The sequence below is a fragment of the Alternaria dauci genome, chromosome 2, assembly GCF_042100115.1.
Source record: "Alternaria dauci strain A2016 chromosome 2, whole genome shotgun sequence".
Lineage (NCBI taxonomy): Eukaryota > Fungi > Ascomycota > Dothideomycetes > Pleosporales > Pleosporaceae > Alternaria > Alternaria dauci.
This window is the reverse complement of record NC_091273.1, coordinates 2,558,615-2,584,092: the sequence shown is the minus strand read 5'-3', so window position 1 is coordinate 2,584,092 and position 25,478 is coordinate 2,558,615. Positions and strand designations below refer to the sequence as shown.

At 51.6% G+C, this 25,478-nt stretch overlaps 10 protein-coding genes across 10 annotated transcripts; 4 read left to right on the top strand and 6 right to left on the bottom strand.

Moving 5' to 3' along the window:
• Window positions 1–1,323: 1,323 nt before the first annotated feature.
• Window positions 1,324–3,103, top strand: ACET3X_002882 (uncharacterized protein; the record flags this gene model as incomplete). The annotated part of the gene is made up of 3 exons (XM_069449673.1): window positions 1,324–1,490; window positions 1,545–1,659; window positions 1,721–3,103. 3 exons carry the CDS (start codon window positions 1,324–1,326, stop codon window positions 3,101–3,103), a joined length of 1,665 nt encoding a protein of 554 aa, XP_069309429.1.
• A 300-nt stretch (window positions 3,104–3,403) lies between these two features.
• On the bottom strand, window positions 3,404–5,314 carry ACET3X_002881 (uncharacterized protein; the record flags this gene model as incomplete). Its single annotated transcript, XM_069449672.1, has 2 exons — window positions 3,404–4,579; window positions 4,646–5,314. 2 exons carry the CDS (start codon window positions 5,312–5,314, stop codon window positions 3,404–3,406), a joined length of 1,845 nt encoding a protein of 614 aa, XP_069309428.1.
• Window positions 5,315–6,371: 1,057 nt separating this feature from the next.
• On the bottom strand, window positions 6,372–7,866 carry ACET3X_002880 (uncharacterized protein; the record flags this gene model as incomplete). The annotated part of the gene is made up of 5 exons (XM_069449671.1): window positions 6,372–6,787; window positions 6,835–7,155; window positions 7,205–7,426; window positions 7,482–7,785; window positions 7,840–7,866. The coding sequence occupies 5 exons, from the start codon at window positions 7,864–7,866 to the stop codon at window positions 6,372–6,374; spliced, it is 1,290 nt and encodes a 429-aa protein (XP_069309427.1).
• A 361-nt stretch (window positions 7,867–8,227) lies between these two features.
• Window positions 8,228–9,709, bottom strand: ACET3X_002879 (uncharacterized protein; the record flags this gene model as incomplete). The annotated part of the gene is made up of 1 exon (XM_069449670.1): window positions 8,228–9,709. One exon carries the CDS (start codon window positions 9,707–9,709, stop codon window positions 8,228–8,230), a length of 1,482 nt encoding a protein of 493 aa, XP_069309426.1.
• A 592-nt stretch (window positions 9,710–10,301) lies between these two features.
• Window positions 10,302–11,376, top strand: ACET3X_002878 (uncharacterized protein; the record flags this gene model as incomplete). The annotated part of the gene is made up of 2 exons (XM_069449669.1): window positions 10,302–10,409; window positions 10,465–11,376. The coding sequence occupies 2 exons, from the start codon at window positions 10,302–10,304 to the stop codon at window positions 11,374–11,376; spliced, it is 1,020 nt and encodes a 339-aa protein (XP_069309425.1).
• A 1,093-nt stretch (window positions 11,377–12,469) lies between these two features.
• ACET3X_002877 (uncharacterized protein) lies at window positions 12,470–14,014 on the bottom strand (the record flags this gene model as incomplete). Its single annotated transcript, XM_069449668.1, has 2 exons — window positions 12,470–13,455; window positions 13,516–14,014. The coding sequence occupies 2 exons, from the start codon at window positions 14,012–14,014 to the stop codon at window positions 12,470–12,472; spliced, it is 1,485 nt and encodes a 494-aa protein (XP_069309424.1).
• A 590-nt stretch (window positions 14,015–14,604) lies between these two features.
• ACET3X_002876 (uncharacterized protein) lies at window positions 14,605–17,253 on the bottom strand (the record flags this gene model as incomplete). The annotated part of the gene is made up of 2 exons (XM_069449667.1): window positions 14,605–16,002; window positions 16,060–17,253. 2 exons carry the CDS (start codon window positions 17,251–17,253, stop codon window positions 14,605–14,607), a joined length of 2,592 nt encoding a protein of 863 aa, XP_069309423.1.
• A 546-nt stretch (window positions 17,254–17,799) lies between these two features.
• On the bottom strand, window positions 17,800–18,744 carry ACET3X_002875 (uncharacterized protein; the record flags this gene model as incomplete). The annotated part of the gene is made up of 3 exons (XM_069449666.1): window positions 17,800–17,889; window positions 17,940–18,347; window positions 18,463–18,744. 3 exons carry the CDS (start codon window positions 18,742–18,744, stop codon window positions 17,800–17,802), a joined length of 780 nt encoding a protein of 259 aa, XP_069309422.1.
• Window positions 18,745–19,250: 506 nt separating this feature from the next.
• Window positions 19,251–21,407, top strand: ACET3X_002874 (uncharacterized protein). The gene is made up of 4 exons (XM_069449665.1): window positions 19,251–19,399; window positions 19,450–19,585; window positions 19,639–20,686; window positions 20,732–21,407. Exons 1-4 carry the CDS (start codon window positions 19,319–19,321, stop codon window positions 21,261–21,263), a joined length of 1,797 nt encoding a protein of 598 aa, XP_069309421.1. The 5' UTR covers window positions 19,251–19,318; the 3' UTR covers window positions 21,264–21,407.
• A 1,688-nt stretch (window positions 21,408–23,095) lies between these two features.
• ACET3X_002873 (uncharacterized protein) lies at window positions 23,096–24,773 on the top strand. The gene is made up of 3 exons (XM_069449664.1): window positions 23,096–24,359; window positions 24,414–24,431; window positions 24,468–24,773. Exons 1-3 carry the CDS (start codon window positions 23,765–23,767, stop codon window positions 24,641–24,643), a joined length of 789 nt encoding a protein of 262 aa, XP_069309420.1. The 5' UTR covers window positions 23,096–23,764; the 3' UTR covers window positions 24,644–24,773.
• Window positions 24,774–25,478: the final 705 nt, after the last annotated feature.

The following is a 25,478-nucleotide window of genomic DNA, read 5'->3' as shown; positions in this document are numbered from 1 at the left end:
GCACCTAAGACGCGCAAAACCCCAAAAAAGACATCTACGCGGATAGATACCAAAGACCACCCGGCGGTGATACCAGAACCTCCAGATCTCCCTTTCCAGCTTCAGCCTGCAAAGTATGGCCTCATCCAGGAGCGGATATGTGACAGCCTGTACGCACTAGTAGTCCAGGTGATCCTATGGAATCAAACTCGTGGCCAGATGGCACGCCCAGTTCTTTTCAAGATACTCGCAGCCTACCCTTCACCAAATGAGCTGTCCGCCGCGTCTTTGGAGGACTTGATTGCAATGCTACAGCCGATTGGCCTCCACCGGATTCGAGCAGCTCGCCTCATAGCACTGGCGAAAACCTGGCTCTCGGCTCCTCCATGCAAAGAGCGACGATACAGGAGGCTGCATTACCCAAATCATGGTTGTGGTGCCGATGTCAAGCCTGGAGAGATCCTAGGGCCTGACGATGAAAGAGAAGGCTGGGAGATTGCGCATCTGCCGGGTATGGGCGCCTATGCACTGGATAGCTATCGCATTTTCTGTCGCGACCGATTGAGGGGTATCGAATCTACGGATGAGATCGAGCCCGAATGGAAGAGAGTTGTGCCGACCGATAAGGAGCTGATACCGTATCTGGAATGGAGGCGAGAGAAAGATTGTTGACAGCTCCGACATACATTATATTGGAATATTTAGGCCCCCGGAGAAGTAGCAGCTTACTGGGTGCTAGTTTGCGCACTCCACATATTGGACATATTTTCGTATACCGAGGAACAAATCAGCATCATTATTACCCCGCAAGAAGACTCGGCTGGGAAAACCGAAAGTGACCCGCAGCGACCCAAACCTAAAAAGCAGATGTCCCACCTGTCTGACCACCCGGGCATATTAGCGCGCTCTGATGAATTCCCACGGTTGCTAATGTACAAGCTGTGCGACGTTGGAGAAGCCAGCAAGGGACACATTTGACAATATTAGACGCGAGGCATACGATCGCATAGGCTTGCAGCCAGGCTAAGATATCCCAACGTCATGAATGCTTCTTAAGTCTAGGTACGACCGTAGGGGTGGTTCATGCACCTCATAGTTGGCACATCAATTGCGGCGACGTTGTACAGAACCGTTTCACTACTACGCCGCAACAAAGAATCACGAAACGTTATATAAAGCGGCACAGCCTAAAACCGTAGGTTCATTAGAACTCCACGTCCGGATCCCATTCACACTGGTACCTGGTCCGAAGGCTCCTTCACAATGAGAAGTGTCCTAGGGAAGCACTTTTAGTCTACACGACGGCGTAAGGGCTTGGCCGAAAGCTGCATACACAACTCAACCATGGACGTTGAGAAAGCACCATGTACCCGGACGGCCCTGGCCCCAGCCAGTATCGCCATTGGCGACGATGAGCAGGCTCGGATGAATACTGAGTCTGATACCACCGCAGCAGGACCTACCACAGCCCCTGATGTTGCAACATGGAAACTCGTGTCGTTGTATAGCAGGTAACGTCACCAGGGCTGCCTTTCTTATCCTTTGACTGACGGCACATCATCTAGTATCTGCATTGGGCTCTTCTTATCGTTCCTGGACACATCTATCATCGCAACTGCCCTCTACACAGTTGGAGTCGAATTCCACTCTTTATCGAAGGTCAATTGGGTCGCCTTGTCCGTAAGTCTTCCCGTATGAACTGTAGGTGAGAAACGTACTGACTTCGTGTTCCCACATCTAGTACACACTTGCCTACGTTGGCTGCACTGCCATCTTTGCAAGCCTCTCAGACGTGATCGGTCGCCGAAACGCCTATATTGGTGCCTTCGTAATCTTCCTCGCTTTCTCGCTCGGCTGTGGCTTCGCCCAAAGTCTCGATCAGCTCATAGCTATGCGTGCGCTACAAGGAGTGGGCGGTTCAGGCTTGTACTCAGTGGGGTTCGTTACTCTTACTGAGATTGCATCGCCGCGCATGTCCAAGATGATTGGTGCTTTGGCAGGTGCCATTATTGCGATGGCAGGCATCTTGGGCCCAGTATTAGGCGGTGTCATAACGAACTATACGTCCTGGCGATGGGTTTTCTGGGTGAACGCTCCCGTTGGAATCATCCCGCTTATTCTTTTCGTTGCAGCATGGTCCGAAAAGGCCCAGATCCGAGGCTTCCAGCGCCGCAGCTTTAAGCAGATGGATATCTTTGGTTTCCTTCTCTTGATTGCTTTTTCCGTACCTTTTGTAATTGCTTTCCAGCAAGCTGGGATCCACGTCCTCTTGGATAACGCCGTCTGGTCGTCTGCACTGTTTATCGCTCCGCTGACCATTGGTGTCCTCTGCTTCGTCGCGCTATTGGCCTGGGAGTGGTTTGTTGCAAAGCGCTGGCCTGACACCATCGGCGCCCTCTTCCCAATGCGCCTCGCTAAGAACAGAGTCTACGTATCAGCAGTCATCACGACGATGCTAACGGGCTTCCCATATTTCTTCATCATATACTCGCTGCCGACACGCTTCCAGGTGGTCAACGGAAAAGGCGCTATTGAATCGGGTATAGCTTTGCTACCGATGCTTGGTGCTTCTGCTATCGGAACGACTATCGCTGGTGCGGCTTCGAGTAAGAGAAACAACACGTTCCCCATCAACGTCGTCGGTGCTGCTCTTATGCTGGTTGGAGCCGCATCTCTGTCTACACTGAGCAATACGGTCGCTCCACAAGCTCGAGCCTACGGGCTACAAGTCTTCCTCGGCTTCGGTTTCGGCTTGACTGTTAGCAACTCCACTTTACTTGCAACCGTTGAAGCCGAGCGGCGCGATAGGGCGGTCGCGCAAGGCATCATGGCTCAGGTGCGTGTGCTAGGGGGAAGTATCGGTATCGCTGCATCAACAGCTATCCTGGGTGTCAAACAGCGTCGGCAGCTTCTGGATCCGATGGTTACTAGTGCTGCGCAATTGGGATCGCTTGCTGAGTCTATGCGTACTCTTTCGCCAGACGCGACCCTCGCCGTTCGCCAGACGTACACGGATGCGTTCAACGAGACTCTTGTCGTTTGCTCTATTGTCAGCGGTGTGGCTCTGCTCGCAAGTCTTGCAGCGTGGCGGAAGGAACCCACTGTCGTAAAGGCCAGAGAGTAGAACGGAACTTCAACACATGACTATTGTGTGGAGTTCCCGCAACCTGGGCGTCCTTTCGTATAATTACTCTCTTTCCCAAGTCGTACTCGCCATGTATCATGCCATCTGGACGTATCCTATGTCACTTTCACTTCAGAAGAACGGTGCTGCTTCGCAAGCCAAAGATCTGTGTATCCTGCAGTACATGTATTCGACGAGCAAATATGCTAAATGGCAAAGCTATATCTATAAACCCACCGAAACTCATTCGTTGAATCAGGCAGAACGCAGAAAACTTCACAACAACCATCTCAATCCATCTCACGGAGTAACATCGTCCATCACAGGGACCTGCTCCTCAACCCCCGCCTTCTCCCACCCCTCCTGGCTCGGTCCGCTCTGCTGGAACGGAGGCTGCGGCACTGGCTGTTTCTCCGGGGGCGTCGGCCTCAGCCCCGTATCAAAAATCTCATTCGCAATCTCAATACCCAACGGCACACCTCCTATCGGGAACAGCCCATCATGGCCCTGCCTCGTCCCCTTCGTCGTATACTTGACATCCTCAATATTCTGGAACAGCGAAGCACCATTGTTGTCTACGGCATAAACATCCTTTTTCGTCGTGGGAATCAAAATGTCCTTTGCGGCTGCAGCGTCGAAGCGCCAGTGCACGCCGAGGAAGATGCGTGAGATTGCGTTCTCGAACATCATCTCCCAGACGGAAGAGAAGTGGCGCGGGACACGTGTGCGTACGGTGCCTGGTTGATCGGTAATAGGCTCTTTGGGATTGTAGGGTTGGCGGAGGTCGCGGCTTAGTCCGTTGAGCTCTTCGGATACTACCATGTCGATGGCAATGGTGTCGTTTTCGTCGTCCCTCCAGGTTCCGACGCGCCCGTTGTAGTAGCGACGCACCATTTGGAAGACGGCGCCGCCAAATGTCGCATGGCCGGAGGGGTAGGCGGGGAAGGGGGGTTTGAAAGGAATATCGTCTGTGTTTGTGTTTGGGGCGCCGAGGGTAAGCCAAAAGGGGTCGCCACGATCTGGACGCTTTGGATCGCGCAAGTTGTCGCTACGGACACCAGAGAGTGGACGCCAGTATTCAAATTCCCATTTCTCTTTCCAAGAGAAGATGCCTGCATCGGCACAGGCTACATTGACCAGAGCAAGGAGACGGGCAAAATCTGCGTTATTGACTTCGCTGTTGGCCAAGTCTTGCTCATTCTTGTATGTCACTGCAATGCGGCGGACAATCTGGTTGTAAAGTCTAGGCGGCGTGCCGATCAATTTGGGGCCATCGTAGGCCCAGAATAGGCCTTGAGTTGTCTGAAAGGGACTGCGCTTGGTGGAGTTGAGACCGGCAACTCCGCCCATGGCAATGACTTCACGAAGAGCGTCATCGTATTCAGCTTGCTCACCCTCCGCAGAACGGATGGCGGGTGGGTCAGCAATTATATGCTCAGTCTGTGTAGCAAACCGCTTAGCATCTCTGCCATAGAACTAAAATGTCAATGTACAAAGTCAGTCTATGTCTCATATGCAGTTCGTACATGGGGTGTCTTTTACCGGGCCATGGTACTCGCGGACAGGCTTCTTAGGACCATCAGGCTTGTTTGCGTCCCTGGGAACAAGTTTGACAGGGTTGGTGGGCTCATCGTCGAACCTGTATGGGCCGGGTGTGGGACGGTAGTTGCCTGGCGAGGCACCTGGGGCGTGGAAGAGCAGTTTGAAGAAGGCAGCGGCGACTGCTTTTCCGAAGATGAAACTGTTGGATGCTGCATCCACACCACTGGGTGCTTCGGTTACTGACTTGTCAATGATATACTGAAGCTGTGCATAGGCATTGTCGGAGATGGTGGCGCCAGAGCCAGGGTTAGGGTTGGTGGCAGGCTTCATGTAAAGCATAGACATCATGGTAATAGCTGCACCAGCTACGGCCTGGCGAGCATCGTCGGCGCCGTTCAGATCGGGCAGAGCGTAGTCAGGGTTGTCGGCACCGCACGTCAAAAAGGTCTGGAAGCTCGAGGGTTTGATGGAGAAGTAGGCATCGTGTACAGCCAACTGGATCATGCCTAGAGCTCTAGCAGAGACTGGTGGGCCAGTCTGAGGGCCTCCGACGGTATGTGTGACGCGGTTAAGTTCCAAGCCGACATGGTGCCAGTAGAGGATGTAGTTTGTGTTGTACTCGGGTGGCTCTTCGATTCGAGGAAGCGGGATAGGGGTGAATGATTCCATGATGAATGATGTGTGCGAATGTATGCAGAAGTTGGTAGGATTGTAGTACGGATGATGTGAGCAGAAATCATGACATTTTATACACAACGATGCTCAGCTTTCGCACACAGTCGACGTCTGCCTACACTCGCAGCATTTCTTATCTCCCAAAAATAACGCAGCTTACCATCAGGTGAACTGCCATTACGACATGGAGTTCGCGCTATCAAGGCATACAAGAAGCCATGGTCTAAGCCACGCCCATTGCAGAGTGGTGTGGAGGACCATTTTCGTAGAGGAGAGGAACTGCCAAGCATCGATCATATTCTTCCGCAAGGATCTAGTTGCGGGAGGATCACGCTTCGCGCGAACTACATGCGACGAATGGTGTCGCTGACCGGCGCATGGCTGACAGGCTGAGGTCCATTGGTGTGAATGGTTAGTGGTCCGATCTGACATACAGTTCAGCTGACGAGGGGGCAGCGTTCAGCCTTGTAGCCTCACAGCCTCTCAACCAAAACATCCACACGGCGAGATCCATGTCGTAGATTGAACTTGGAAGCAGTGAAAACTCTAAGGGTAAACATTGTGACCTGACTGGTAGGACTGAGATCGTGATGATTAGAAAATGTTCAGTGATGGGGCTGAGACAATCTTGCCTGACATAGCCAGGCAGAAGCCAAGTCTTGGGGAAGCGTTGGGTAACAGCCATGAATTCACAAGCGCCCAAAGCTTTCTCAGGTCTCAAAGGCGCAATTCCAGGATCGATGAATCGAACTCTAAAAACAAACCCCCAGCCCAACGCGAAAGCTCACCCCAGCCCAACGCGTACGTAGGTGGATGTCTTGCTTGTTTTCAAAGAGTCAAACGTGCTACATTCTGCAAAAGTTAAGGGAGATTAGCGTCAAGAGATAATACGGGAGGACATGCAATCAAGGACCAGTGCTCCCAACAGATCAAGTAAAGTTGAGACTCATCCTACCTACTAGCATGCAGCAGACGAGATGTACACCAGGCCTCCAAATCTACAAAGGCATTGCGTGGTCTCATGCCCTATCAGGCGAAGGAAAGTGGCTTGTTATTTGGCTTCCTTCAGTAACGCCTCCATGGTAGCGTCCTTTTGACTGACGCTTCCGCTTCGCTCGGCAGGCCGCAGCTTGGTGGTTGTTGGGCCTGGGCTATTTTGAGCGGCGTTCTTCAGTCTCTCGGTATCTTGGGGGTTTGTGTCCTGCTTCTTCGTGTCCTTGTCCTCATCATCGCTGTCGCCAAGGGAAAAGGGGTCGTGGTCATCGGGCTCTGGGTTGGGGGCGATGGAGGTGAGGGGCTGCCATTTCTTGCCGCTCGATTTGCCCTGGCCGCCCTGGTTGTTGGGTGATGGGTTGCGGTAGAGAGCATCGACTTCGTCAACGGGGCCGCTCTGGGGCGGAGATACGGGTGTGGGCTTGAAGAGGTCGGGGTTCGCGTGCGGACGACTTGACGATCGCTGGCCAGGCCCTGCGACTTGTTAGCGGCGGTTCGCGCGCATGATACTCTCAACATACCATCGTTGTCTCTCAGCTCGAGCTTTGCAAAGTCGTCACCAATGACTCGGTTATCGGCGTCATAACGGTTGTGGTCTGCCGACCGTCGCTGTTCAGCCGACTTGCGGATGCCGTACATCTGATCTGACTGGGACGGGCCAAAGTTCTGCCTCTGCTGTGGCGGCGGCTGCCGTCCCGTGTATTGCACGTTGCCGTACCGGTCGTACTCGTCCATCTCGCCACCCTCCAGCTTCTTGGTGAAGTTGCTGATCCAGTTTGTGACCGTCTTCTGGGTCTCCTTGAATCCTTGTTCGATGTTCTTGCGAATCTCGGGGAGGTCGTCTACCCTCGTGTTAGCGAGCACACACACATCGACACCGTGTGAGCCTACCATCGAAGAAGCTGTGCTCCCGGTCGGGCTCGCCAGGCCGTTGTCGCTGCGGTTGGCCACGTGATGCATGCCCTCCCTGTGCGCCTGGGCCGCCCTGGCTCTGGTAGTGCTGGGCCAGCTGCCGCGCGTATATCTCGTCCTGCTCGAGCTGGCTACGGGGCTGTGGTCGCGGTGGCTGCGGCGGAGGGGCTTCTTCGGCCTTGAAGTTGGGATCCGACATGCCTGCGCTCGTTAGCTATACCCCTCACCCACATGCTAGCAGCAGGCAGCCACGTACTCAACAGCGCGTTGAAGGCAGGCTCGACCTTGCCCCCGCTGGCCACCAGAACCGCCTTGATGACATTGGCGTCGACGGTGGGGAACGCCTCAATCAGCGTGTTCTGCGCCTGCACCTGGGGGTCGACTGGCCGCGGCGGCTTCGGGGGCGGAATCTCCGTCGCCTCTTCGTTGAAGCGCACGCCGGGCTTGGGCGATTTGGAGCCTGGCGACGGCGATTTTGCATTCTCCTGCGTCGAGAGTGCCAAAGTGTCGTTGTCGTCGTCAAAGTCGAGCTCACGCGCCGTCGTTGGGCTCTCGGGGGGCTGTCTCTGCATTAGTGGGGAGCTTCTTCGTCCTTGCTATTCGCTGTGCCTTGCCTTTTCCGCACTGGTTTTCTCAGACATTTTTGCTATATTTTCCTGTCTCGTGCGTCTCTGTCGGGTGTGTTGGTGTGTGTAGGGGGTCGGTCGCGTGTATTGAAGCTCTGGACTCGTGAATGCCGCGCAGTGGCCGTGGCTTGGAATGTTCCCGCCGCCACTGATGACGTTTCGCGCCAAGTGGGGCTCCATCATCCAAGTCGCCCCAGACCCCAACTGACCCCTATCCCAGCTCTGCCACGACACTGACCCTATATCTATTGGGCCGCTCACAGCATCTTCGTCACGGTATTTGCAATCGCATACACGACGCTGCACTCACGAGGACACGGTCAATACGCCTTCCAAGAATCATGCTCATCAATACAATGTCTAGGCCGGCATTCCCTCACTTGGGTGCCTGCATATCGGTACGACCTTGAAATCTGCACTTCGCCAGCCGATCCTGCGTGATCAAAAAGCTTTCCGGGAACCAATCCGGTTTCATACTCATGTGGCCAGCTCCCATCATCCTCACCAATGCCTCCGCAGACTTGAGACACAGCACCATCCCATGACCATTGAAGCCCGCAGATATCCACATACCCTTCTTTCCCGGAACCTCGCCTACAAATGGCCGTCCATCGGCCGTAGCACCCATTATGCCCGTCCACTCCTGTACCACACGGCCTGATTCCTCTTCTTTAGATGCTTCACCCCAGTTCTCGGCGCCAAAATATCCAGTCAAGCTCTCGTGGAGGTATTTGGAAATCCTTGGGTTCAAGGTACCATCGTCAACTGTCCCGTACTCGCCTGCACCGGCTGCAGGAAGACGACCCAAGCCACCACCAATAACTATGTGTTGCCCTCCATTCGGCAATGGTCGCGGAATCATGTACTCGTAGCCGTCACGATAGATGAATGAGTACGTCGTCGGCAGCGGACACGGAAGCTTTGTTGACGTTCCTGGCAGTTGTGCGGTAATTTGTCCGCGCATCGGTACGATTGCGCCTTGGAGTTCTTTCATGATGTAGGGTGTGTAGCCGTTGGTCGCGATAATGACATTTCCCGTCGTGATGGTGTTGTGTTGACTGACAACATCCCAACGGGTACCAGTCTCACTGTCTGCTTCTACCGATGGGCGGATATCATGGACTGGTGTATTTGTGCACAATTGCAGCCCGTTCTTGACGCACTCTGCCAGTAACCCAGTTGTGAACCGGTATGCGTGTATCCGTCCAGCTAGGTACTCGAAGGCGCCTACAAGCGGCTCTTCAGGCGAGACGGTGGGATTGCTGTTCTTTTCTGCAACTGAGAACTTGTCCTGAATATCCGCAACGTCCTCGTGTATCTGATACCATGCCATCCTTGCCGCTTCCTTCTCATGCTCGTCTGCATCCGCTTGCAGCATCTGGATGGCCAACTTTCCCGCATCGAAAGTGGGTTTGTCGTAAATGAGATCAACTGTATTACACAATGTACTCTCGCAATCTAAGCCCAAGTCCTCTGCTATGCTATGCGTCTCAACAATGTTGGCATACTCCAATCTCGCAATCTTCAGTGCCTCTGCTTTGCCGAGCTCTTGGGCGTGATGCATGTAACTGCGATAGCTTGCAGCTTTGGTGTGTCCACCATTACGACCCGTCGCTCCTGAGCATATCTCGCGTGCTTCCAACATCACTATCCGCGCATTAGGCTGAGCGTTGAGAATGCTGTAGGCAATTGCCGTGCCAGAGATACCGGACCCGATAATGGCGTAGTCGTAGGTTTTTGCACCCTCATCTGCTTCAGGCTCAATGACATCTGCAAGAGGCGACTTTGGGTTGTGCCAGTATGAAGGCAGTGGTGTTGTGATGGGTGGGGCAACAGGGATACGGGCTCGTTCTTCCATGATTGCTTTGGATTGAGGATGGATATATGCAAGTTGGAGGGTATGATGATTGAAGTGCCGTTATGAGGTACGTACGTAACTTTGGAGCTAAATATATGAAGTCGATAGAGATGGGAGGAGAGGACGTGGTATCGTAAGAGTGGGGCGCTCTCGGCTATACATGCTACTTTGGGTTGTGTTACTTCCCGACCTGTTACTGTTCGACGGTGGCCAGGTGTTGACTGCCGAGACATGCATTCTCCAAAGCTTGGGAATCCACAACTGCAACTAGACAAGTCGTGATTGCCCAGTAGACGATGATGAAGAAGTGTAGAGAAACTCTCCAAGTGGAGCGCCCGCCTTTCCGTCCTCAACGCTTATTGGCGGATGATTTGGGCCAAAGGCCTCCGATAGTGAACTTATGAGAATGGGTGTCTCCAGAAGGTAACACTGTAGCACTGATCTGGCTCCAATGCAAAGGCTATCGCAAGTCTCGTTGCATCTTTCACATACCGCTCGTAACGGCGTTGTTGAGACCAAGTCAAGCTCTACCCCGCCATCTCCACGTCCCGCAGATTGCGGCGAACCTCCAGCCGCACGCACCAACACCAACATGGCCAAAACAAAAGTCGTTGTAACGCGCCAATTAATCGATGAAGCACAACGGCTACTCGATGCAAAGAAGGAAAACCTAGAAATCGTGCAATGGCAATCTGAAAAGGTGTGTGTTTCATCACTAACGACAGAGACTTGTGTTGCTGATGGGACGTACGCAGCCATGCCCCCGCTCCTGGTTGCTCGAAAATGCCAAAGGTGCAAGTGGCATCCTAGTCATGCTCACAGACAAGGTCGATGAGGAGCTTTTGGAGACTGCTGGATCTCAACTCAAGGCTATCGCTTCGTTTTCCGTCGGCACTGATCATGTTGACCGAAACGCGCTGAAGAAGCGCAATATACGCCTCGGCTACACGCCAACATGTCTCACTGATGCCGTGGCAGACCTCACCGTCATGCTGATCCTCATGGCACAGAGAAGAGTTGGAGAATCCATGACCAAAGTCGCCAAGGGTGAATGGCCTCAGATGCCGTGGCACCCTCTGCTCATGACTGGCCCACAAATCCGTGGGTCGACCATCGGTTTCTTGGGCTTTGGTCGGATTGCGCAAGCTTCGTTGCAAAGATTGCTTCCATTCGGTATCAAAAAAGTTGTTTATCTTACATCAAAGCCTGGAAAGCCTGTCAAGGAAGATCATTTTGGCCTGATTCAGAACGCTACTATCCCTATCGAGCCAGCCAGCAGCACCGACCAACTCGCGAGAGAGAGCGACGTAGTCGTTGTCGGATGCGCCCTCACACCAGACACAAAACACCTCGTAGGCACAGACTTCTTTGCGAAGATGAAGAAGCTAGCTGTCATCGTCAACATCGCACGAGGCCCCATCATCGACACCGACGCACTAGTGAAAGCGCTAGATCAAGAGCAGATATTCGGTGCCGGTCTGGACGTTATTGAGAATGAACCAAACATCCAAGTGGATCACCCGATCCTGAAGCAGCCGAGAGCTGTACTGGTGCCGCATATTGGGAGCGCGACGATCGAAACGAGGGAACAGATGGCTACTGAAAGTGTCAAGAACTTGCTCGCAGGGTTGACGGGAGAGCGGATGATTAACGAGCTGGAATTGTAGATTATACCAAAAACACAAGACTACTACGCCTTCAGCACAGGCTCGAGCTATGCGGCGTGGTGTTAAGTCACAGGAACTCTGTCTCAAACGTACATGTCTACTCTCTTTCATTTCGCCGACTACAACCGCAGTCGCACGGCGTCCTTGGCCCTTCCACAGTAATTGCGTCCGTCGTGCCTTTGTAGTGCAGCGTATATGAGTGCAAAGAACAGCCAAATCTCCAGTATTGCTGCAAGTACCATGGCAGTGACGAGCCCAGAATGCATGGTGAAGCGACTGGTATGCGGTGTGATAGGAACCTTGGAAATTGCAAGTCGGTATATGTCAGCCGCCGTGGGTTCATTTCAGGTATTCAGGTAGTGATGGTTTGGTGGAGACTGGCCAGTATATCAGTAGATCCTGTGAAAACTGTCATTCAGTTGCCGATGTTTTGATTGTATCGCGAGAATTTTACTTGTTGCTGATCTGGAAGAATGATGACAGGAGGTCTTCCAAAGATTGACACAGTAGCTTGCGTTGGTTGCCTTGGTAGAACTGCGATAATACGTTAAAGATCAGTGTAGCGGTCGTAGCCATATTACAACAACGATCGAGAGAGAAGTCTCTAAACCATTGCCGAAGAGTGAATTCAACCGTGAGGGTGTGACGAGCGTCGCGCTTCCATGAGCACTTTACCGTCACGCATATTGTCACAGTAATGGCTCAAACAGGCTATGAATGAGTAGGTCCCGGTTGCGGTGTGTCGGTGAATAGTCCTGCTAGAGAATGATGCATTTTGTAATTCGTGATGCCCACGATACAATTGCAGACGGGCGCGCGATGTGTTCGATTGCGGCTCAACGCCTTGACACTGCACTTGTTTTGGAAAGGCAGCCATAGACTGTCGCTTCGAATCATCAAATAAGATCCAAACCGACGATGCGTGGAGAACATGAGATGAGGGTTGCAGACAAAGAGCAGGCTGGAGATGGGACACCCCTGCACTTTCTATGATTGGGTCGCCTAACTATACGATGACGTGATTGTCCCAGCTGCGAAAGGGGTAACTGCGCACGCACCAATTCCTCTAACCACCCCCATTCCTCGGACGAGATTAGAACAGCTTGAACCCTCCAGGCACCTGCGTCTGAAACACACCCGCTGGATCATACCTCCTTGCCACTTTCTTCATCCTCCTCAACTCGACATCGCCATAGCTTGCCAACGGATCCTGAAAGGATGCTGCAAAGTTGAGATACTTGTATGGATGGAAGTTACCCTCCGCCTTCGTCAATCGTTCGATCAGCGTTATCAAATCCTTCAAAGCCTCTTCAAAGCCATCGGTAGCGGCAGCATCTTGAAACGTGAAGACTATTTGCAGGAACAGAAGATCTTTCTCTGGGGTCTCGTCTGGCCCAAAGCCTAGGCTGTTCGGTGCCGTGCCGTTGCGAGGTGGTGCGGGAAGAGCTTGAAAGGTTATTTCCGCAACTGGCTTAGCATAGGCATACTGTTCTGCAATTCCAGGGACGACGTCTTTCCAGAGGCTGTGGATGCGATGAATGATTGCCGAGGAGATCGAAAACGATGTCGTCGCCCAAACAGTCCTCTGAGGGTTGGCAACTACTTGTCTGGATGCATTCCTGGTATGCTCACTGACAGGCGCTTCAACCATACCATTGATGACCTGTGGCTTCACTTCGAAGATACTCCTTAACGCGCCGGGTTCCGATGGCCGTGTGTTCCACATGATGCTGACTGGAGTAAATGTCGCTGCCGTGTGGTTATATCGCACTGTGACCCAGCCTGCTGCATACGGATCATACGGTCCCAGTTTGAGATCCGTGTATGCCGAAAGCAGAGACGTGGTAGCATTGGCTCCGTAAACAATCCTTCCTCCGTAGATGGGACCGGCGGAGAAGGCTTTCAGGTCAAAGCGTGTTACAATCCCAAAGTTGTTCTGCCCTCCTTTGAGTGCGACAAAAAGATCAGAGTGCGATGTCGCATTAGCGTTAACGATCTTCCCGCTTGCGAGTACGACTTCGAAGTTGATGACGCTGTCACACGCCCAACCACGCTCTGGACTAAAGAAGGATATACCACCTAGATACTATTAGTTAGTCGTCTATCTTGACAGGATCGTTAGAAGAAGGGTGCACTTACCACCAGTCAAAAAGCCAGCAGTTCCTACAACGCCGATGCGGCCACCAAGTACCGTCAGGTTACGCTTCTCGGCCTCGTCGTATACATTCTGCCATAGCGCTCCAGCCTCGACCGCCACAACCTCGTCCCCTCTTGCAACGCTGACCTTTTTCATGCTTTGCATATCGATTGTGACACCGTCATCAATGTTGTTGAAGCCGGCGTTTGCATTGTGACCACCACTCTTGATCGCGAACTTGGTGTTATTATTCCGCCGCAGAGTGGTGATAGCGGTAGATACATCTTTTGCAGAGCTTGGGCGAACGATGCAGGATGGATGCAGCCGAAGTTGAAGGAATGGATATGATTGGATGGAAGCGTTGTACGTTGGCGCTGTGGGGAAAAAGGTGCTGTTCGGAAGTACCAAAGCTAAATCCTCACATGGATTGTTTGGGTATTCGTATGCAGCTGTCACACCGCATACGAGATACGCCGCATAATACCAGGTAAGAAGCCTCATATTTAAAAAATATCAGGGTCCAGTTGATAGCGGACACTACCATATGTGACATCAGCGTTGACTTAAGTATTTTCCGGACTTTCTGGCTCCCCATATTGAGCAAAGTAGCAAAGCAGCGCGGGTTGTCAGCTGCAGGGGCAAGGTGGAGTGCAGATACGATAAATTATTTGTGGCGTCGTGATCCCGAGCTCCTAGTCAGCCGCAGCTCGTGTACTTAAACGTCATTGGCTGCCGTGGGTATTGGGGTCCCAATACGGTAATAGAAATGCATTGTAAGGTTTACACAACAGCTGAGATGAGGTTATTATTGCAAAAGCGGGGAGCCGGACAGGTTACGCTGCAGTCCATCAGTTCAGATTGTGGTCACAACTATGATTCAAACGTGGGATTTGACGCGGCTCTTCTCTACGGTATCAAGGGATATTCGATCACAACTTCATAAGACGCATTGGAGTAAGGTTCATTCGACATGGATCGCCAGATTGATTAGTAACTCGATTTTTTATCCTCCAGTGTGTACTGCTGTGTCCGCAACCAATGCAGTGCTTCTCTTAGTCTCTGACCCATCCTCCAATGGACAACAGGGCGATTTAACTTTTCAGGCCATCTATAAATTCCTGCAGCACCCGAGCCGCTACGTCAACGACAGGGGTCGTATCTGCAATGCCCTTGTCTTGCTTCCGCCCATTCTCTTTCAGAAGGAATATGCGGTCGAGATCTCCGAGAAGCGTTGATACGATTGAGAAACCATGTTGAGTAGGTGACTTCCAATGAGCCTCGTCCTTTGCTGTCCGATTTTTGAAGAGCCTTTCTTGTTCAATGTCGATCTTGTGACAAATCTCGTTGCACTGCAGCGTGAGGCTGATATAATCGAATTCAAGTTGGCGAGGAAGTTGGAGGAGCTGCTCGGAGCTACGGACGTTCTTGATGAAGGACAAAATATCTAGATTGCTAGTATCTTGCCCCATCGAAGAGTTCCCGGGATTCTGAATTATATCCTTGTTCATACGATGCCAGATTTGCACTCCCTTCTCCCTCTCATGAACATAGTCGCGGAGTATCCTTGTCATTGGGAGTGGCTTCAACTCGCTCGTCTTGTTTGTAGGCTTTCCAAAATTGATATATCGGTCAGGGTTTTCTTTCACGTTCCGAATCTGCTTTATCGCCTTGGAAGAGTAGCCTGTCGCAAGTAGCAGGCGCGAGTAAAACTCGTTAAGCTTGGTAGGCACCTCATTGAGGAAAATTTCTTCCAGGTGCCAGTCCATCATGAGCTCGATCTCCGGCCAAACGCCAGTGATCAAGCCCCGCTTGAGGAAGCAGTTGTATAAGTGACAAAGAGCAAAGATTTGCGGACTGGCGTTCGCAAAACCGAGTCCCATTTCTTCGCGCAATAGAAGCTGGGTCAAGGAAAGCTTGGCTCTTAATGTCGGAATCGTCATGCGCAGAAAGTCGCCGTCTCTGGGTGGAAGTATATAGTGAGCTGCAAACTCTTGGCGCATGAGTGTGTTTCCGACGTTGTCCTCAATGCCTTGGTTCTCGAGACTTTTCATAAGCTCCTCTCTGGCTTCTTTAGTCCTGAAACTCGGCTGCGGGTAGTCGCACTGCAAGCCGTAGAGCGGGTGCGTAGAATTCAATAGTCGCATCTCCACATACCGTATTGGGGAGAACGGTCGACCTATGATGAAGGATCGAAGTGTACGTGCTGATTCTGTGACTTGCCAGCTGTTCCTATCGAAGTTGATCTTCTTGTTTTGCCAGGATGCAAACTGGTTCTCCTCTTTCATCGCCATATCCAGCATTGGTCTATAATGCCTCAGTGAATGGGCTGGACTTTTCGATCGGATCCGTATGGCCAACTCGGCGGCAAAGGTAATCACCATTGAAACATGTTCCCAAGTACCTAGAGAGCCGTACGTTCGAGAAGGCGCATCGAATGCCCCCTTCAATATTGGCATCCTGAAGCCCTTTTCATGTCGCTTTCTGACTTCCTGATGTCCAGTTAGTTTCTTGTAAGTGAGTATTGACGTAGAATCTGAAGGACTTACATGTTCTAACCCTGATTCATGTAGGTAATGAACAAGGAACTCGTGACCTTCTTCAGAATAAAGCTGTGCGGAAACATCCGCGGCAGTTAGGCGCGACGCTAGGAACAGATAACCTGGGTTGGATCTTCTCCGTTCCGCCTCGATTCTTTCGAGCGACCTCGCGGTTTTGCCGAAAAACTCATCCGTGTTGAGAGAGGGGTCAAACGCCGGTAGACCCTTCTCGTTGGCCTCTTCAACCAAAGCCTCCTCCTTGTGACGTATAAGATCGAATGCGGCTTCCGTCATGAGCGTAGCTCGGGTTTCATCGAGGTAATCATCGGCGCCAGCATCTTTGTAAGTATCCTCCCAGTCACGCTCCAGTTGGATGATAGCCTTGCGCATGTCATCCGTGAGACAAGACTTTCTCAACGCCAGCTCTTCTTGAGTCCTAGTCTTCAACTCTTCATGGCGCTTTATATCCAGCCCTTCTTTGCTTTCGCTCTCCAGATTGAGCTCAAACTTGCGGGCAAGCTCGTCTACCTCATGACCCACAGCCTCCTTTTCTGCCTCAGCAGCCGCATCTTCATCGGCCACGATATCGAAGGTGGGGTTGCGAGCTTCTGGCGCAGACGTAGGCGTGGGATGAGAAGTTACCGCTGATATAGGTGCAGTCGCGATGCTATAGCGAGTGTCGGTTATTTTGGCGGTAACAGGTCTGGCAAGCGATTGCACTTTGATCTTCTTCTCAAGTATCTCGTGGCAGTATTTCAACAACCACAGAAAGTAGATGTGTCCACTGTCGGAAGTCCTATCTGACAACTCCTCCTGGGCATAGCGGTCAGCGTACGCCTGGCGTGTTCTCACAGCCCGCTTGTAGGAATACCAGACGAATTTGGGCATCGTCGAGGTCATGTCCTTCCCCGCGATATGTGTCGCTAGTTTAAGTATTGTCTCCGTCGAAATCGAGTACTTGCCCTTCGATGCAGTCGAGGATGCAGATAACGAAGCAACTTTGCTGGCGGCCGCTTCTTTTGCCTGCTTCCTCTCTTTACCTTTCAATCGCTTTGAAGGTTGCTGATTAGTCGTGTTCCGGGTTATAGCTGGGTCGTCAATCTTGTACTCCTTATCGCGCGCAGTGACAACAAGCCAGAAGATGAAGCGGCTCGTGTCGAGCTTGTACTGCTCGTATGAGCCAGCTACCGATACATTCGTCATTGCTGCTGGATGGGGTAGGATGTTTGTAGGAATATGTAAGAAACCGTGAGTTGTTTTTGACCGTTGTGTCGAGAATATTATGTGGAGTTTGATATACAATTGAGTACCAGAAGGGGTTATAAGACCAAAAATGAGGAGTTAGTGAGTCTACTGATATAAGTCGAGAATGCATGTAAACGAGTCTTGGTTGGAGAAAGGGAAAGTCAGCAAGGCAGAAGCGCGGCTCGCTAAATCGCGATATACGCGACCATCAGCGTCACATGGTCTATTCATCCAATGGAAGTGATTAGCTGGGTGCAAAGGCTTTGATGAACGCGCTTTCACTGTCTTATAGCTTTTTGTGAATTGGATTGCCAGGTCGGCCGGCTGCGCAATGGAAACAGGCAAACAAAAGCTCGCAGGGCATCGCAAGCACGGCAACCAAGAGGATTCCTGATGACGAAAGGGTAACCATAGAAACACCCCTGAAAATGATCGACATCTGTTCGAGATCACGATGCCAAGATATCCACAGGACTGTCAACGCATCCGCTGTTGTTATTGCCGTTATCGTCGAAGCGGCGAATATAGTGAGACCTGACCGACGAAAAATAGTGCGACTGCAACGATAGCGACTGCACTATACGTGACTGCAACCTTTTGGGCAAGTTAGAATATTATACAAAACAGCAGGCGTATAAACATACCTTAGTGTTATCATCCCACATTGTTGGATGTTTCAAGTGCGTAGTTGCAGACCAGACGTGAAGGAACATTCCGATAATCATACAGAGAGTAGCCGATGTCAGAAACATCACCGGCATTTGCCAGGTGACGATTTGGAGCAAGCTAGGCGTTCGACGGCCAGTCTTGGATGAATGCCTCCTCTCGCCATTGGTCTTGGAAAGTAACTTGCGAATGTTGCTCAGTCCATCGCGATGTGATGAGAGGCGGTGCAATCGTACGGTTTGATCAGCAGCTGTAAGGATGCTGAAAAGCGATAATATGATACCACAGTACCACGAAGTGCGCACGGACCACGGCGACGCTTTTCCGTTTGGTAAGATGTTAGGCCAGCTCCCAGTAGATGTAAGAACGCCTGCTAAAAGGGCAGCCTGCAGCATGTCAGCATACACGAGATTCAATGAAGTATCATGAACCATCAAGAGAAGGAGGGGCAGCGGTATCGTGCCCATGCCAATCATTCAGGAGAATCTTTCCGTGACTTACTACAACACCAACGAAGTTGAGCTCACTAAGTTTGTTGTCTCTCCATCGTACAGTAAGGTCGTCTTGTTCGTCTTCATCTCCGGTATTAAGAAGGATTTCCAGGGGGTCGTACGTGGTCGGGTCAGGAGCGTAGATGCCTCCGCCGAAGAATTGCAACACCGTCATCAACGTCCATCTGCGACCTTCACTCTCTTTTCCTATTCTCTGGTGCGACGAACTTCCTAGGAGCGGTGTTCGCGAGCCGGATGTGCCTCCATCTTCGGCATCGTTATCGTACGCCATAGCTTCCTGAAGTCTATATGACGCTGTATTTCTATCGCTGATTGCTGTCGGACCGGAGTTTAGAGGAAATTTTCGAAGATCTTAGAACCCGGAGATACGATGGGAGTGTGGTTGTAGGTACATATTGCGCGGTAGCAATCATCCGGTTTCTGTGGAGGGCAACAGGTCGCGTGCCCAGCGGTGCGGCTGCTTGATGACGCACGTCGGCGCGTGAGCCATGCCGGCCCGCGCGATCTTCGCAGCATTCATCACATCGAACGAATAAAACTCGGGTGTGATGCACGTTACTGCTAGAGGCACACCATGAGATGGATCGAAGTACATGATGGCAGGGAAAGGCTGACGTTTGCTGCTGAGTGGCCGGATGTCGGAACACGGGTGGCTGCAAGGTTTTCCGAGTGGCCCGAGTAACCCCACGTACCCACGCGTTGAGATGCACTACCCCATGGAGCCGCCGCGACTGGTTAACCCCCGACTATGACGTGAACCAACATAAGCAGCTCGTCTCAATTCTGATCACAACGGTAATCGACAACAACGCATCTTGTGACGAAAGTGCCCGGGTGGTTTTGAGATGTCGGCCGTATCACAAAGAACAGATCTGTATGTCGGGACCGACAAGCATCGGTGGTGGAAGGAGGCGGTAGTTTATCAGGTATACGAACTCGATCCTGCGTGATTTCTCAGTGTTAACACCAGCATCAGATTTACCCCGCCTCGTTCCTGGACAGTAACGGTGATGGCTGGGGCGACGTCCCTGGCATCACGCAGAAATTGGACTACTTGAAAGACCTCGGCGTCGATGTGATATGGGTATCGCCAATCTACAAAAGTCCCCAAGGTAAGTGTTGGGAGCAATAAATCCATGCAACAGATGCACTGACCTCTTTATAGCTGATATGGGATATGATATCGCGGACTACGAGGACATTGACCCGAGCTATGGCACCTTGGCTGATGTTGACAATCTTATCAAAGAAGTCAAGAAGCGTGATATGAAGCTGGTTATGGACCTTGTTGTCAACCATACTTCGGAGGAGCATGCTTGGTTTCTGAACTCACGATCGTCGAAGGATTCGTCGAAACGCGATTGGTACATCTGGAAACCCGCTAAATACGATGCTGAAGGCAACCGCCATCCTCCCAACAACTGGGCGCAGATTTTAGGAGAGGCAAATTCGGCATGGACGTGGGATGAGACCACTCAGGAGTACTATTTATCGCTCTTCACGCCCGAGCAACCAGATCTCAACTGGGAAAACCCTGATGTCCGTGCAGCGGTTCACGACGTCCTCCGCTTCTGGCTCGACCGAGGCGCTTCCGGATTCCGTATGGATGTCATCAACTTGATTTCAAAGGTGCAAACATTCCCTGATGCGGAGATTTCGGTCAAAGACAGCAAGTACCAACCGGGCGCCAAGTACTACGCAAACGGTCCGAGACTACACGAGTGGCTGAAGGAGCTCCGACGCGAAGTACTTTCGAAATACGACACGCTCACCGTTGGAGAAATGCCATTCGTACGAGATGAGGATGAGGTTATTAAAGTCGTCGGAGCTGAAAATGAAGAGCTGAACATGATCTTTACGTTCGACTTGGTTGACATCGACAACATTCCGGGAGACTTCAAATACACTTTGCACCCCTGGGATGCGCGCGATCTTAAGAAGATCGTGAACAGACTGCAGCGTTTGATGCTCGAACGCGACGGCTGGAATTCGCTCTACGTTGAGAATCATGATCAGCCTCGAAGCGTAAGCAGGTACACTGACGACAGTGATCAGTGGCGCGAATACGGCGCCAAACTCTTGTGCTTGATGCAGACTACTTTGGCAGGGACACTTTATGTCTACCAAGGTGAGGAGATTGGCATGCGCAACGTGCCTAAAGACTGGAAGCCAGAAGAATACAAAGATATCGAGAGTATCAACTTCTTTAAAAAGTCGGTCCCCTACCTGAGATCTTGACATTACGCTAACAGTCATAGATATCGCGACCTATACCCCGACGATGCTGAAAAGCAGGCTTTGGCAGCTGAGATCATGCAACGAAAAGCTCGAGACAGCGCCAGGACACCGATGCAGTGGGATTCGTCCGCCCAAGCCGGCTTTACTAGCGGAAAGCCCTGGATGCGTGTCAATGACGACTATCCCAACATCAACGCCGCAGCTCAGCTAGAAAACCCCAAGCCTTCGCCCGGAATGTTGACTGTGCTTGAGTTTTGGAAGCGTGGCCTACAGTGTCGCAAGGAGAATAAGGATGTTTTCGTGTATGGTGACTTCGAAATGCTCGACATGGAAGACGACAAGGTCGTTGCGTTTCGGCGTTGGAGTGAGAAAAACGCTTTCATTACCGTGCTAAATTTCAGCGGCGAACAAGTAACATGGGAGAAGATGGGAGACCTGAAGGTGAAGAAATGGGTTGCTGGCAACTATGACGAACGGCTGCTGGATGAGAAGGCGAAGAGTGGAAAGCTAGAGTTGAGACCGTGGGAGGCCATGCTGGGCATGCTCCAATGAAGCTTGACCTGCTGGCATGCGATGCGTTTGGATATGCATTTCGCAAAAAGTCATGAGGCCTGAGGTATAGCTCGATATGAATAAACAACCAGAATCATGAAGCAAAAGGGGATACTGTAAACATGGTCACGACTCCAAGCAGACGGTGGCTACAACCTTCGCTCAGATTTGTACTCTTGGTGAGTTCAATTACCTCAAGTGAATATTCTCCGGGGAGAAGACATGCCGTCTTCACAAACTCGGTGTCTTGACCACTACGCACAAGAGGTATATACAATCGTGTGAGGAGGGCATGGCATATGTGAATTGGAAGCGTAACTGCTTTGATGCACGATCGATTTGGATCTGCGAGTTCCATCCGAGAATCATGTTATTGTATGATCCAGTGCCCAGGCAGTTCCAAGACCCCTCTTTTGCGTGAACAAGGTCGGCGTCGACAGCATTTAGCAGAAAAAGGCTAGGACAGTGAATACACATCTTAGGGCTAGGCACTAGGCAGCGTTCTAGGCCTTTGGACTTTGGAGTTCTTGCGAAGATTAAGCATATTGTATCGAGAGAATTTGTTACAAACTTTTCGCTTTCGGTGTGTGACGGGGGATGAGAGTTTCGACACCCATGAGACGATCTTAAACTTTGGCATCACGTATTGGAAATTACGTCTATGCATTTTCGATAGTCAAAGGTCTTAAGTTCTGAGACATTGGCCACGGTGATATTCAAAGTACCGGGGTGTTTTCGGTTTAGTGCGGCATCCGGCTAAGATCTTCGTGTGACGTCTCCTAAAAGATGCTAGCACGCAAGGCTGGATGCATCACCTTCACCCTAGTCTGTTGAGATGTACCCCATTGAATCGTTTCTGTCAAATTCGTGACTGATATTCAGTTGTGCTGAGCACTACAGTAGTTGCAGTCTTATTTCTGGAATGTGCATAATAGTGAGCATTGGCGGTGAACAGTTATAGCATTGTGGGTCAGCATGTGCACAGCTAACGCAGTCGCCAAAACAGCATGAGTAATTGTCTTCTTCTCGAAGAGTACTGGAAAGTAGGTAGTACGGCTGCAGGCTGTCAGGGTCCCGATGGCTACGCTCGGCATCGCTTGAATACAGGGAACGGTCTTCCTATTGCGGCAGCGGAGTTACGAGTCAAGGCATGCCGAGTATACGAGACTCTTGCGGCGCATGTGCAAGATCGCATGGGAAGGAACATGCCGTACTCCATAGAGCGTTGAGTGCAACTCGCCACGCTCCTGTCATCAGCACCCGTCTTGCACCATCGACATCATTCTAGAATCTCGCGATGCCATTAGCAAAAGCCTCATTCGTCACTATCCCTTGGTATGATAACAGATCTCCATGAACGACCCCTGTGGGAGAAACCTATTCCGATGTGCTTGACGGACCGCAAGGTCAACAAACCCCAGAGGCATGCCAGAAACGGCGATGTAAACGTTACCCGTGGGCCGGTAAGGAAGAGGCTCTTGCGCAATTAAAGCTTGAATAGTCGGGGAGTCCTAGGCCAAAGACCTCGGCCAGAAGCTCAGATAACGCATCAAACTCTATGTCGCACAGGCCAATGGTCTTTTACCCGGTGCACGCTGTATGTTCAAAGAAAGGAAGAGAGACAGCTAGGTGCTTTATTTTGAAAGTCGTACCTGTCTGTTGTCGCAATGCCTGATGTAAGGCCAAGTAGGAGAGGGGAGGAGCAAACGGCGAGCGTGGTGGCTGAAACAAGCTTAGCGGCTCTCGCTAAACAAACTCGGAATGGCGGTTTCCACCCACCGACTCCCAGAAGTCAAAATAGCCAATCCAGCGAACGCTTACTTGCGCCGCGACTCAGACATCCGACGAATCAAGCACACGCTAGGGCTGCTATTTTTCCCTCGAACTACCAAAGCTCACCCCACTTTAGTTTCAAGGCCGCAAGGCTGTAAAGCCGCACGGTGCGGAGAACGAAGACTAAGTTTCCTTCCCTGCGCACATCAGGACATCTCCCGTAACCTTAAACTGCTTAACCTCAACCTACCCTGCGCAATTGAGGCATCTCCCGTACGCTTGCCGTCGATTCCGCGAAGATTAGCCTGAAACAAGACAGTCTAGACAACCCTTTCATCATATCACGTCTTTCAATAGAGTCGCCGTGTTTCGAAACGAAGCTACTACGGGCCTCGCCACGATGATGCTCAGGGGCCTCAGTGACTACCGATGCCTGATGACTGCGAAGACGTACAATACGACTCGAGGTTTCCAAGTATAAGAGAACAAGCTCCCAGCGCAAAAAGCAAAAGGACATCAGCTTCGATCTCGTCTACTTTCATCACTTTCGCTTTCAGCAACCAACAACACTTACTTTCGCTACTACTTTACTCGACTCTTGAGTCTCAAGTCTTTCGTTCGTGCAGAGCACTTACCTTCTTTATTATTCATATCGACCACACATCGTATCATCCGATACCAACATTCCATTTACTTATTCAATCTCGAACCAATAAACAATCGTAAACATGAAGTTCTACACTGCCCAGGTTCTCGTTTTGGCCAGCATCGCTACCGCTCTTCCTCGCCCGAATTACGGCTCTGGTTCTTACACCCAGCCGAGTGCTCCCTTGACTACCGATGTCTCTGGCCCTAGCTACGGCTCAGGTGGCGCTAGCTCAGGCCCAAGCTACGACTCTGGATGTTCTGCCTGTGAAGGCGACAAGACTCCGAGCTCTGGCTCTGGCTCAGGAGGTCTCAACCTTCCTGGCTTCGGTGGAAAGGGCTCGGGAGGTCTGAGCAGTATGCTCGGTGGCCTTATGGGAGGAAAACTTCCTGGTATCTCTGGTGGAGTCGGCATCCCCGGTCTTACTGGCTCTGGAGGTGCCAAGGGAGGACTTGGAGGACTCGGAGGCCTCATGGGGGGTCTCGGAGGTTCTGGAAAAGGAGGTCTAGGTGGCATTGGCGGTCTCATGGGCGGACTCGGTGGGCTCAGCGGCATCGGCGGAGGCGCTAATGTGGGTGGATCTGGCTCCGGAAGTGGCTCTGCAGGTGCTGGTGGCTCTGCGGGTGTCGGTGGCTCTGCAGGTGTCGGTGGCTCTGCAGGTGCTGGTGGCTCTGCGGGTGTCGGTGGCTCTGTAGGTGCTGGTGGCTCTGCGGGTGTCGGTGGCTCTGTAGGTGCTGGTGGCTCTGCGGGTGTCGGTGGCTCTGCGGGTGTCGGTGGCTCTGCAGGTGTCGGTGGCTCTGCAGGTGCTGGTGGCTCTGCGGGTGTCGGTGGCTCTGTAGGTGCTGGTGGCTCTGCGGGTGTCGGTGGCTCTGCGGGTGTCGGTGGCTCTGTAGGTGCTGGCGGCTCTGCGGGTACGGGTGCTGGAGCTGGAGCTGGAGGTAGCGGAACCTACCATGAGTAAGCTGCTTTGTTATCTCGATCCTTGATAGAGTCACTGTAAGATTTGACGTACGACTTTTAATTCAACCCTTTACCAAAGTTTTCTGTCTGTAGTCCATTCCCAGTGGTGCAAAAAGTCCTTCTTACTTCCGCATAACAACTGTAACTATAAAATTAGGCTTCCTCTAGATGGATTCTACACGTTTGTGAAGCAGAACTTTGATCTCCAGACCTATTCGGTTTTCCACTTTAATCGAGTGTGTATGCGTTTCCCCATCTCCTTAACTGCCGTCCCAAGTCTTTCGTCATCTGCAGATAGCAAGGATTTGCCTCACTCATTGCCTTCTCATGGAAGAAAAAGAACCTGCGGCTCAAATTCGTGGATTTTCTACAAATAATCTCCTTAACTGTAGTAAGGTTCGACTGGTACTACAGCTTGCTATTAGGCCTAGTGCTATTTTCGCGTGTATCGCTAGCAAGCAGTTGTCGCGCTCGTGCTACCTGGGCGCGAATGTCGTTGAGACGGTTCTTGCGTCGAGGTTTGATGTCCGGAAGTTTACGTTTCAAAAGTGCGAAACAGGACTAGCGTGGCTTGGCACTCCGTGAAAGACATCAGACGAATTTGCTGGTCCTTCCTCCCATCCCAACGCTCCTTCCCCAGTCCTTAGTCTCACAAGCAGTTGGTTAGTATGTAATCTATTCTTTCGAGAGCAAAAATTCCCAGCCGGTAGATCCTCCGTCATCTCCCGAGTAAGAACACAGCTCACCAGCGCACAATCTTCATCGTATCGAGAGTGACAGAATTAGCCATATCGAGAGTGAAGAGAACTTACTGTCTCAGAGTCTTAGGGTCTGAT